A 14,225-nucleotide genomic window follows, 5' to 3' on the forward strand; every position below is an offset into this window, starting at 1 on the left:
TTCTTAATCACTTATATATCACTTAGTCATTATATTATATGGGGATTTAGTTTCAGTGACACTTTTATTATATTTTATATTTAATAGATATTAGTTAAAACTAAATATATACATCCAATCCATTAATTTATACCACACCATAATATTTTTTTTTTATTTACAGATACAAGGGCAAATATATCACAGAGCAGGTTCACTGTTACCAGTGTCAGATAACGACAACAAATTCCTGCAAATTTATTTTATGGGCAATTCACCACAAGAAATTGATCTGCGTTGTGCACATAACAATTTAGTAAAGAGGTCTATTGTAGAACAATTACAAACTTTATTTCATCAACACAATCAATTGATTATATTGTTTAAAACTGCCTTGGATCTGATGCCATCCGATAATCACAAAATTGTAATCAGAGCTGATAAAACACCTGCAGGTCAACATACAAGACGTTTTAATGCACCAACTATTGATGAAGTTGCTATCGTTGTAGTTGGAGAAAACTTGGAATCCCGTGATATTGTTTTACATCGTCGGAATGATCAATTACAACGTATAAAGGAAACACACCGCTCATATGATGCACTGCAATATCCCATTATATTTTGGCAAGGTGAAGATGGCTACGATTTCTCAATAAAAATGATAAATCCCATTACAGGTAACTAAAATATCTCAGTCATTATATTATGTATTTTGAATGTTATTAAAATAAAATCTATTTACAGGTTCTGAAACCAACAAAAAAGTCAGTTCAATGAACTCTTATTCATACCGCCTAATGATTCGGGAAAATGAAGATAATCACATATTGAAATGTCGGCGATTATATCACAAATATGTTGTTGATATGTATGTTAAAATTGAAACGGAGAGATTAACATTCATCAGGTTGAATCAAACTAAACTCCGATCTGAAGAGTATGTTCACCTTCGAGATGCGATTAATACTGATGGAAATGCACAGAATGTCGGTCGGATGACTATTCTTCCAGCAACATACATCGGAAGCCCTCGGCATATGCACGAATATGCTCAAGATGCCATGTCGTATGTTCGTCATTATGGTACAGCAGATTTGTTCATCACATTTACATGCAATCCACAATGGATAGAAATCAAGCAGGAGTTATTCCCTGGGCAATCACCCATTGATCGTCATGATATTACAGCCAGAGTCTTTAGACAAAAGTTGAAATCTTTAATGGATTTCATCGTAAAACATAATGTGTTTGGTGAGACACGCTGCTGGATGTATTCTGTGGAGTGGCAGAAACGAGGATTGCCACATGCACACATTTTGATTTGGTTGGTTGAAAAGATAAGGCCAAATGAAGTTGATGCAGTGATATCAGCTGAAATCCCTAATGTACAAGTAGATCCTGGATTGCATGAGGTAGTTATCAAAAACATGATACATGGTCCCTGTGGAACTCTTAATCAAAATTCACCGTGTATGATGGATGGTAAATGTTCAAAACGATATCCACGGACATTAATATCGGAAACAATTACTGGTAATGACGGTTATCCATTGTATCGTCGCAGATCGACAGCCGACAATGGAAAATCAACAATTGTCAAATTAAATCAACAAGATATTGAAATAGATAATCGTTGGATTGTTCCATATTCACCCATTTTATCAAAGACATTCAAAGCACACATCAACGTTGAATCTTGCCATTCAGTGAAATCTATTAAATACATTTGCAAATATGTAACCAAAGGGAGTGATATGGCTGTGATTGGAATTGGTGCAGAGAATTCCAATGATGAAGTTACCCAATACCAAATGGGCCGCTACGTCAGTAGTAATGAAGCAGTTTGGCGAATATTTTCTTTTCCTATTCATGAGAGACACCCTTCTGTTGTTCACTTAGCTGTGCATTTAGAAAATGGACAAAGAGTGTATTTTACAGCACAGAACGCAGTACAAAGAGCTGCTCAGCCTCCATCTACTACATTAACCAGTTTTTTTGAGACATGCCAAAACGATTATTTCGCACAAACATTGCTATATTCTGAAATGCCAAAATATTATACCTGGAATCAATCCTCAAAGAGATTTATACGACGGAAACAAGGAAAACCAGTTCCAGGATATACAGATGTATATTCCACCGATGCGATTGGCCGGATTTATTCAGTACATCCAAGCAATGATGAATGTTTTTACTTACGACTGCTATTAGTCAATGTACGTGGCCCAACATCATTCCAACAGTTACGAACTGTTGATGGTGAATTGTGTGGATCCTACAGAGAAGCCTGTCAACGTTTGCAATTGCTTGAAAATGACGCTCATTGGGATCAAACTCTCAATGATGCTGTAATATCATCACACGCTCACCAAATACGAACATTGTTTTCTATAATCATATCTACATGCTTCCCATCAAACCCAATTGATTTGTGGATCAAGTACAAAGATTATATGTGTGATGATAATGTCAAACAAACTATTAATTCAATTAGGCCTGACCGCGCCCAATCGTCCAATGCATGACGCTTTTAACCAAGAGCTGCATCGAGAAAAACTGTATGATCTCAACTCTTTGAAAGAATTAATTCAAACAAATCTTCCACTGTTAAATGAACAACAGAAGTATGTATTTGAAACTCTTATGAAAGTAACAAATGATGAAACTGGAGGCATTTACTTCTTAGATGCACCTGGTGGTACAGGAAAAACTTTTTTGATTTCATTAATATTAGCAACAATTCGCTCACAAAATAAAATTGCACTTGCACTCGCTTCGTCGGGAATCGCAGCAACTTTGCTTGAAGGTGGTCGAACAGCCCATTCAGCACTAAAATTGCCATTAAATATGCAAAGCAATGAAACTCCAACCTGCAACGTTTCGAAGAACTCTGCAATGGCAAAGGTTTTGCAGCAATGTAAATTGATTGTTTGGGATGAATGCACGATGGCACATAAAAAATCTTTGGAGGCTTTAGACAGAACCTTAAAAGATCTACGGAGCAATAATAACCGATTTGGTGGTGCAATGATTTTATTAGCAGGAGATTTTCGTCAAACATTGCCAGTGATTCCACGATCAACGCCAGCTGATGAACTCAATGCATGTCTAAAGTCCTCCAATTTGTGGAAACATGTCAAAGTACTTCATTTAAGTAAGAATATGCGTGTCGAATTGCAAAATGACCAATCTGGAAACATATTCTCTAAACAACTCATTGACATTGGTAATGGCAAATTTCCTATAGACATGTTGACTGGCTGCATTAACTTTCCTCAAAGTTTTTGTCAGTTAACTCGATCAAAAGATGAACTTATTCAGAAGGTGTTTCCAGATGTTTCTCAAAATTACAGAAACCATGATTGGTTGAGCGAACGAGCTATACTGGCTGCAAAAAACATAGATGTAAATGAATTAAATTTCAAAATTCAAGAACAAATTACAGGCGAATTGAGGATATATAAATCAGTTGATTGGGCTACTAATCAAGATGATGTAGTCAACTATCCACCGGAGTTTTTAAACTCGCTGGATTTGCCAGGATTGCCACCTCACAATCTTCAATTAAGGGTTGGATCGGTGGTTATAATGTTGCGAAATATCAACCAACCGCGTCTTTGCAACGGTACACGGTTAGCGATAAAAAAATTACTAAATAATGTGATAGAAGCAACTATACTCAAAGGAAAGTATAAAGGAGAAGATGTTCTTATACCGCGCATCCCAATGATTCCGACTGATGTGCCATTTGAGTTTAAATGACTACAGTTTCCAGTGCGGCTTGCTTTTGCTATGACTATAAACAAGTCCCAGGGGCAATCATTAAGTGTTTGTGGTATTAATCTAGAAAACCCATGTTTCTCACATGGTCAATTGTATGTTGCCTGTTCCCGTGTTGGAAAACCATCAGATTTGTTTATCTATGCGCCAGGTAATCAAACAAAAAACATCGTATACCACAAGGCACTACAATGATAATAATAATAATTATGATTCACATGATTAACAATAAAGCGATTACTTATTTTTAAATCCTTATATATGTTTTATTTAATTATTTTTTATTCACAACGCCCTATCACCAGGGTGACGGTTCTGTTCAGGAGAATTTTTTAAAATACGTAGTGGAAAAAAATGCCAAATTACAAATCTTTTTGACAGGACGAAGTCTGTCGGGTCAGCTAGTAATTAAATAAAATAAAGTGCGGAGATCAAATACTTACATACAATACATATAACTAAATACATATACCTAAATCAAAAAAAAAAACAAACAGTGTACAGTGAAACAAGTGCAGTACAAGTGAATATACATTAAAAAACAAAAAAAAAAAAAAAAAAGTACCGAAGACAATAATATACATATACAGTGCCGTAAAAATAAAATACATAAAAAAGTGCAACAAACCTTTCACATACTTTCGGTGAACAAACATAAAACATATAAAACACGGGCGCGAAACCTGTACAATAACACAAATTAAACGGGCGCGATTACTAAACATAATATACCTACAATACATACCAACAAAATTAAATAGTAACCGGGCGCGAAATAAAAATAAAACACAAACATTTTATACAACAACCTAAGGGACAAAGGACAACAAAAGCAAGCTCGGACAGCAGAGAGGAGGAAAGGATTTTTCTGCATTGGCACACGTATACCAACATATAAAACCCCCAAAATACCCTTGAGGCGGTACAAAGTGAGTCGTATCGATTCCTTTTACTTTTTATAATTTATTGGCATATATGTATGTTAGAAGTAACAAAATCGGGTTATATTCAAATATAGCGGTTACGGCCAAACTGTTTTAACGTACGGTTAATTTCGAGAAAACCGAATACAGTTTGGTGCATTATATACATCCATATATACAATATATATATATATATATATATATATACGTATATACATATATGTATATATAAAGCATATTTATTTTAAAGAAACCAAAGCCTATACATGCTTACCTTTGTGTATCCAAACACACAAATTTAATCAACAAAAAAAAAAAAAAAAAAATTTTCAAGTACTTACTTGACCACTTTTTCCGGCAATACCCCTTATGTTTAATAAATCATAAGCAGGATTGCGAAAAATAAGTAAGCAAGGCAAATTGGAAAAATAAAATAAAATTCAAACGAAAAAAAAAAAGAGAGAGAAAAACATACATACATATATGCACGATTACTTGCCAAGTACTTACCAATATATATTATATATATTTCATTTAATATACGTTTATATACGTAACTAACAAAGTTACGAAGAGAATAATTCTTAAAATATATACACGAACGATACGAACTAAAAACTGTGTACCTGCACATTATTTATTTTCTTTTCCCGCGTCATTCCTATAGCCAACCGAACAAGCATATACATACAAACACACGGCTTAAAATTTGCCTATGTCGGTATACCCTACACACATTGGGTACAATATTTAAAATTATTTTCGTTAAAATTATTGCTAATAATAAAAGACTTAAACGTAATAATAACAAAATTTCCTAACACTAAGCGTTGCGGTACATAAGTAGGAATTATTAAATTTTTAGACAGAATTAAAATTTATTACAACAAAAAACAAAGACAAATTTATACTTGGTGGGAATAGCGCATAATTAGTACACACACAGTTGTACATATATTCAAAGACCGTATCGGCACTTTTCTTGCAATACCCCTTGTTCTTGTTAAAACACAAACAAGCAGGATTGCAAACAAAACTTTTAAGCATATTACATATGCACAAAAAAAAAACGCACATAACGTGCACGCTTATGTACAAAGGTTAATAACCTCATTTTTAATGCGGTAATATACACAATTAAAATACATACAAACGAGTACGTAACAATAAATTATAAAAAACAAAGAGTAAAGAAAAAAGAAAGCGGAACTAAATAAAACCCGATAGTAAGAAAAACGAAATACGCGTTTGTTATTGGCGAAGTCCGGATACAACAAAAAATAAAATATACTATTTATCTAAAAGGTAATCTCTTCATTTATCCAATATCATCAGTACACACTGAGAGGAAAAATAGAAAAAATATATCTAAACAAAAAAAATAAATTTTTAATTTTACTTTAATCTTTTTAAATGAACGCAGATTCTAAGGAATCTAAAGCAATTCAACATCTAAAAGTACCAAAAATGATTTCGGACGAAAAGAGTCCATGTACACCTGCAGAAGCTACACGCTCAAAGCAAGGTGCTACAAAACAAAAAAAGATAAAAGATATTTCATACACCAAATTTATCTCAGAGAGTGACAGTCTAATACGATACTGCACTCGATTTTCATCTTCGCCGATTCAGGACAATTCTGAATCGGTATTAGAAATTAAAAAAGACAATCTTGACAATTTTTGGACACGTCTCCAAGCTGCATATGACGCAATCGTAGAATCTGACGACTCAGATCTACCGGAAAATTTCAAATCTTCTGCTTACGCCAAATACTAAAACTGCTAAGACCAGTTCGAAGAAACAAAAGCAATGATTTCTGACCAATTAAAATTAATCAAAGCAATTGCACCTACTCCACAGCCAAGAGTAGAGCTGCCACAAATCCAATGCCAAGAGGCAAGTTCGGGCATCCATCTCAAGGTGCCCGCATGTGACACAGAAATCTTTCATGGTGGTTATGAACAATGGCCGTCCTTCCGAGACATGTTTACTGCCGTTTACATAAACCATCCAAAATTAACAAATGCTCAAAAATTGTATCACCTTCGATACAAAACAAAAGGTCAAGCAGGCGTAATAGTAAAACAGTTCGCACTAAATGACGATAATTTCAATTTGGCGTGGGAAGCTCTTAAATCAAGATTCGAAAACGAAAGAATATTGGTCGATAAACAAATATCGATATTAATGAACTTGCAAAAAATTCAGAAGGAAACAAGTGAAGAATTTATCAAACTTCAATCCACTGTTTCAAATTGTTTGTCGGTTTTATCGACACAAAATATCCCCACAGACAGCTGGGACCCTATACTGGTAAACATATGCACTGCCGCATTACCAGAAAAATCATTACTTCTATGGGAGCAATCGCTCTCATCACGAAGAAAATGCCCCACGTGGCAACAAATGAAAGATTTCCTAACTACCCAGTACGAAATCGCAGAAAGGGTAGATAAAAAAATGGTCAGAACGAAAACTGTTCAACACGACCTAAATAGAAGCTTCCACAGGCCACAAGCCAGTAGCAACAACAATTTAAATAGAAGCTTCTTCAGAAATCAAACGTTCACATCCGAACAGTACAAACAAACGTCGTGCGAACTGTGTACAGGGGGGCATAAGCTCAAATCTTGCGAGAAATTCAAGAAAATGAATATTACCGATCGAAACAATTATGTACGAACAAAAAGGCTTTGTACAAATTGCCTATCACATGTACATACACTTAAAGAGTGCGAAAGCAAATTTAATTGCGTTTAGTGTCATAAACGACATCATTCAATGCTGCATTACAGCACATTTTCCAGCTCACCCCCAAACAGCGCAAATATGAAAAGAGCCACGGATTTAGTTGCAACAGCAAATCCCGAAATGCAAAATCCCGGAAATTGCCAAGAGGCACCATGCTGCTCAAAGGCATTAAAAACCCAAACGCTACACAGCGAAATTCAAAGTAGAGTACTACTACCAACAGCAGTCGTCTCCATCGAACACCGAGGAGAGCTGTTTAAACTTAGGGCCTTAATAGACCAAGGATCACAACGATCCTTCGTAGCGTCTAGGGCTCAAAATAGGCTACAACTGCCAACAAAACTAGCCAATTTTGAAATCACGGGAATGGGCGGAAGAGTAGTCCAAAACTCAAATAAAATCTGCCCCATTACCCTAATTTCCCCCCAAGCGGATAAGCACATACAAGCAGAAGCTATAGTCTTACCGCAACTTACAAATATGCTTCCAAGCTATCACATAAATAGCAAGCATTGGCAAAAGGTTTCACACCTAAAGCTAGCAGATCCCAACTGCAACACTCCCGCTCAAATAGACCTTCTATTAGGCAGCGATCTCATACCACAGATAATACTCGAAGGTATTGAGAAAATTTCAAATACACTTCTGGCACAAAATACTATTTTTGGGTGGATCCTAAGTGGACTAGTTTCGGAACCAGTTACCACCATGACCACTCAGGTTGAGGAAATCTCAAACGAATACCTCCATTCACAGTTGAAAAAATTTTGGGAGTTAGAAGAACTCCCCCCCATATCAATCACAACCCCTGAAGATCAGTATTGTGAAGACTTTTACAAAGCCACAACTACTAGATCAGATAATGGTCGGTATGTCGTACGACTACCACTAAAACAACAATTTCCCAACACAATCGCCTTAGGTCACTCTCGCACCTCTGCAATACAGCAGTTTCAAAGTATGGAAAAAAACCTACTTAAAAAAGGCGAACTCAAACCAGTATATAATGGTGTGTTGGAAGAATATCTCCATTTAGACCACATGGAGGAAATAAGCCCATGCGAAAAAATCATCAACGGCAAATACAACTCATTTTATTTGCCGCACCATGCAGTAGTAAAGCCAGACAAAAAAACAACTAAAGTAAGAGTTGTCTTTAATGCATCAAGATCCACTAGCTCGGGGAATTCCCTAAATGATATTCTATTTACGGGACCCACGCTCCAACCAGATTTAATGCTCCTCATATTAAATTGGCGTATATTCAAATACGTATTTAACGGAGACGTCGAAAAAATGTATAGACAAATAGTCGTACATAAAGACGATCAAGATTTTCAGCGAATTATTTTCCGAAAATCTCCCAATAGTCCACTCCGCGACTATAAATTGAAAACAGTTACCTTTGGCGTCAACTGTGCCCCATATTTAGCCATTCGAACACTGCACGAATTGGCAGAAAACACCAAGTCGGAGTTTCCTCTGGCAACCCAGGTGTTAAAAACACAAACGTATGTAGACGATATCTTGTCTGGAAGTCACAGTCTTCCACAAGCATACGAGTCACTATCACAAGTGATACAAGCCCTAAATACCGCAGGGTTTCCGTTGAAAAAGATAACGGCGAACCACCCTAATATTCTAAAAAATATACCACATGAAAATTTGTTAGATACTAATTTCCTTAAATTCGAAAAGGAAAGTACAACAAAAACTCTGGGGATCCAATGGAATGCGATATCTGACCAGTTTTCATACACTACAGAGTCAATATCTGCATTATCTGCCATAACAAAGCGGCAAATTCTATCCTCTGTGGCGAAACTTTTCGACCCCGCAGGATGGCTTTCGCCAGTTATGATACAAGCCAAAATTCTAATACAAGAATTATGGTTAGATGGTACCGACTGGGACGAACAAGTAAAACCACTGCGTTTAGAAAAGTGGTCCCAGTTTGCGAGAAATCTACATGATATCTCACAGATACAAATCCCACGATGGGTAAATTATGCCCCAGAGCACAAAGTCGAACTACACGGCTTCTGTGACGCCTCTGAAAAGGCATATTGCGCAACTATATATGTTCGCACACAAAGCGACAATGCGACCACATGCCACTTACTAGTAGCAAAAGCAAAAGTGGCTCCTTTAAAAACAATAAGTCTACCACGACATGAATTGTGTGGAGCGCTACTACTAGCCAAACTCGTGTCCATCGTACAAACGCATTTAAACATGGCACAATACAAACTATATCTGTGGTCCGATTCTTAAATCGTACTCGCCTGGTTAGAAAAACCACCACATGCATGGAAGACGTATATTTCCAATCGAACGTCTCAAATCCTTGACCTAGTAGGATCAGCCACTTGGCGACATGTAGCCAGTGCTGACAATCCTGCTGATCTAGGTACAAGAGGATGCAAGCCCCTGCATCTTGCCACCACCACCCTCTGGTGGAATGGCCCCCGATGGTTAACAGAATCTCCTGATTCGTGGCCACAATCGCCTATGCGCAATATAATTGCCCCAGAAAGTCGAAAAATCGACTCTTTTCACACAACAGTGGATGATACTGACATCCTCGAACGATTTTCATCGTATCCCCGAGCACTCAGGGTAATCGCTTACATGCTCAAGTTCACAGAGCGACTCAAAATTAAACTTCAGGGAGTAACTTCATTACACTCCCAATGCGATACAGTGACGCACCTAGACTTACAAAAAGCAAAGGTCGCTCTTATCGCATCTACGCAAGCGCGCTACTTCAGCCGCGATATATCACTTTTGAGAGAATCAAAACCTATTGACAAGAGAAGTCCCCTCTTAGTTTTAAACCCATTCCTCGACACGAAAGGTCTTCTTCGTGTGAATGGTCGGCTTGCCAATTCAAGCCTAACGTATAGCGAACGCCATCCCATAATTGTTCCAGAGAAGTCTCGACTTGCCACACTACTCATCAATTATATCCACATATTAATGCTTCATGCCGAACATCGCCTCATGCAACATATGGTCCGCCAGGAATTTTACATTCCCCGACTTCAGCCCCAAATAAAGAAGTGCATTTTCTTGTGCAAAATCTGTACCACGCACAAGCAAAAGATGAGAACACAGATTATGGCAGCACTTCCCCCGGAACGCTGCAACTTCGCTCTGCCTTTCTCCATCCCAGGTGTCGACTTTGCTGGGCCTTTTCAAATAAAGGCGTCCATGTTAAGGTCTCCCACTCTGATGAAAGGCTATGTGGCTGTTTTTGTCTGTTTTACGACAAAAGCAGTGCACCTTGAGCTTTGTACTAATCTGACGAAGGAGGCTTTCCTTGCGGCATTTGCCCGCTTCGTCGGTCGACGCGGTTTTCCATCGAAGATCATGAGCGATAATGGTAAAACATTTATCGGCGCTCAAAGAGCCACCGAAAAACAATTTGTGGACTTTATCAAACAAATCTCACCTGAGATTGTGCAAAAGTACGCGCCCCAAGGCATTAATTGGCAATTCATTCCCCCAAGCGCTCCTCATATGGGTGGCTTATGGGAATCAGCTGTAAATTACAAATTCAGTTACGAAGAATTTACAACATTACTAATCCGTATCGAAGCCGTTCTCAATTCACGGCCACTAACGACACTCTCGCAAGATCCCTCAGATTTGACAGCCCTAACTCCAGGGCATTTTCTCAGAGGAACACCCATTCTGGCCATACCTGAGCCAGGCGTGGAGTCGCTATCCTTATTAAATCGATGGGAAAGAGTCAAAATTCTCCATCATGACTTTAGCCGTCGATGGAAAGAAGAATATTTAAAGGACCTCCACAAGAGGTACCGCTGGAAAACTCCAGAAAAGGCGCCAAAGCTTGGAGATTGCGTCCTAATCCATGATGATTGTCTCCCCCCCACCGAATGGCGGCTTGGCCGCATAGAAAAGCTTCATTCCGGGTCCGACGGTCATATCCGAATTGTAGATCTCCGCACGCAATCGGGAACGCTAACCAGACCGCTCGTAAAACTATGCTTCCAGCCCACCGACCATACTACCGAAACTAAAATGGTATTAAATTCAAATAAATCGAATCAATAAACCCGCAAATAAATAAAAATAAAAAAAAACGTTAACAACAATTCCAAACAGAAATGGTCGATCAATATGCCGACCCACGGGTGCCACTTCACGTGGCACAATTGCCCATATTCAATTATATGCCACAAACATATACTAAATCTAATCTTTTCATACAGATTAATATGGACGTGGAAATGCCGACAAATCCAACGCCAACCATTCGATCGGCTATCAACGTGCCGCGCACTGGGCCGATTCCAGCGCCTCGAGCCACCGCTGCAACAACTGTCACAGCTGTCGCGCGGAACACAGCACAACCACCGCCAGCGTCGCCATTGGTGCAACCGGAGCCGCACCGCACCCGATGTCCGCTGTGTCGCCGCTCACACCGGCTACAGCACTGTAGCATCTTCAAATCCATGCAACCCAGTCAACGTCAGCGGGTAGCCCAGGCGCATGGACACTGCCTCAATTGCCTGAGTCTCACCCATACGACGCAAGAGTGTGACTCGGAGTGTTCATGTCAATTGATGGAGATCCTTTATGTATTCTTCTTTCCATCGACGGCTGAAATCGTGATGGAGAATTTTAATTCTTCCCAGCGATTTAATAAGGATAGCGACTCCACGCCTGGCTCAGGTATGGCCAGAATGGGCGTTCCTTTGAGAAAGTGCCCTGGAGTTAAGGCTGTGAAATCGGAGGGATCTTGCGAAAGGATTGTAAGAGGCCGTGAATTGAGAACGGCTTCAATTCGAATTAATAATGTCGTGAATTCTTCGTAATTGAATATGTAATTTCCAGTTACTTTTTTGAAGTGGGATTTGAAGCTTTTTACAGCTGCTTCCCATAAACCACCCATATGAGGAGCGCTTGGGGGGATGAATTGCCAATTAATGCCTTGGGGCGCGTACTTTTGTACAATCTCAGGTGAGACTTGTTTGATAAAGTCCACAAATTGTTTTTCGATGGCTCTTTGAGAGCCGATAAATGTTTTACCATTATCGCTCATGATCTTCGATGGAAAGCCGCGTCGACCGACGAAACGAGCAAATGCCGCAAGAAAAGCCTCCTTCGTCAGATTAGTACAAAGCTCAAGGTGCACTGCTTTTGTCGTAAAACAGACAAAAACAGCCACATAGCCTTTCATCAGAGTGGGAGACCTTAACATGGACGCCTTTATTTGAAAAGGCCCAGCAAAGTCGACACCTGGGATGGAGAAAGGCAGAGCGAAGTTGCAGCGTTCCGGGGGAAGTGCTGCCATAATCTGTGTTCTCATCTTTTGCTTGTGCGTGGTACAGATTTTGCACAAGAAAATGCACTTCTTTATTTGGGGCTTAAGTCGGGGAATGTAAAATTCCTGGCGGACCATATGTTGCATGAGGCGATGTTCGGCATGAAGCATTAATATGTGGATATAGTTGATGAGTAGTGTGGCAAGTCGAGACTTCTCTGGAACAATTATGGGATGGCGTTCGTTATACGTTAGACTTGAATTGGCAAGCCGACCATACGCACGAAGCAGACCTTTCGTGTCTAGGAATGGGTTAAGAACTAAGAGTGAAATCCTTTCGTCAATGGGTTTTGATTCTCTTAATAGTGTTATATCGCGGCTGAAGTAGCGCGTTTGAGTTGATGCGATTAGAGCGACCTTTGCCTTTTGCAATTCCAGGTGCGTCAATGTATCGCATTGGGGGTACTCTGAGAGAACTCCCTTAACTTTAATTTTAAGTCGCTCTATGAACTTTAACATATAGGCGATTACTCTGAGGGCTCGGGAGAACGATGAAAATCGCTCAAGGATGTCAGTATCCTCCACTGCTGTGTGAAAGGAGTCGATTTTTCGACTTTCTGGGGCTATTATATTGCGCATCTGCGATTCTGGCCAAGAATCGGGAGATTCTGTTAACCATCGGGGGCCATTCCACCAGAGGGTGGTGGTGGCGAGATGCAGGGGTTTGCATCCTTTTGTACCTAGATCAGCAGGATTGTTAGCATTGGCTACATGTCGCCAAGTGGCTGACCCCACTAGGTCAAGTATTTGAGACGTTCGATTAGCAATGTACGTCTTCCATGCATGTGGTGGTTTTTCCAACCAGGCTAGAACAATTTTAGAATCGGACCAGAGATACAATCTATGTTTCTTCATGTTTAAATGGGTCTGCACCATGGAAGCTAATTTTGCGAGTAGTAGCGCGCCACAGAGCTCAAGTCGAGGTAGACTTAGCGTTTTTAACGGAGCCACCTTTGCTTTTGCTACTAATAAGTGGCTTGTGGTCGCAGTATCGCTTTGTGTGCGCACATAGATAGTGGCACAGTATGCCTTCTCCGAGGCATCACAGAAGCCGTGTATTTCGACTTTGTGTTCGGGGAAATAGTTTACCCATCGTGGGATTTGTATCTGGGAAATGTCTTCTAGATTGTTTGCGAACTGGGACCATTTTTCTAAGCGAAGAGGTTTAACTTGTTCGTCCCAGTCGGTTCCGTCTAGCCAAAATTCTTGTATCAAGATTTTCGCTTGTATCATAATTGGCGAAAGCCATCCTGCGGGGTCGAAAAGTTTTGCCACAGAGGATAAAATTTGGCGTTTTGTTATGGCGGATAATGCTGATATTGACTCTGTAGTGTATGAAAACTGGTCAGATATCGCATTCCATTGGACCCCCAGAGTTTTTGTTGTACTTTCCTTTTAGAATTTAAGGAAATTAGTATCCAACAGATTTTCTT

General features: G+C 39.2%; 1 protein-coding gene across 1 annotated transcript; it reads left to right on the plus strand.

Annotated features, from left to right (window-relative positions):
• Positions 1-778: 778 nt before the first annotated feature.
• On the plus strand, positions 779-3,744 carry LOC138856069 (uncharacterized). Its single transcript, XM_070106505.1, is given in 2 exon segments — positions 779-2,446; positions 2,448-3,744. Coding segments are annotated over 2 exon segments (2,964 nt in total). The 5' UTR covers position 779.
• Positions 3,745-14,225: the final 10,481 nt, after the last annotated feature.

The sequence above is a fragment of the Bactrocera oleae genome, chromosome 3 (assembly GCF_042242935.1).
Source record: "Bactrocera oleae isolate idBacOlea1 chromosome 3, idBacOlea1, whole genome shotgun sequence".
Taxonomy (NCBI): domain Eukaryota; kingdom Metazoa; phylum Arthropoda; class Insecta; order Diptera; family Tephritidae; genus Bactrocera; species Bactrocera oleae.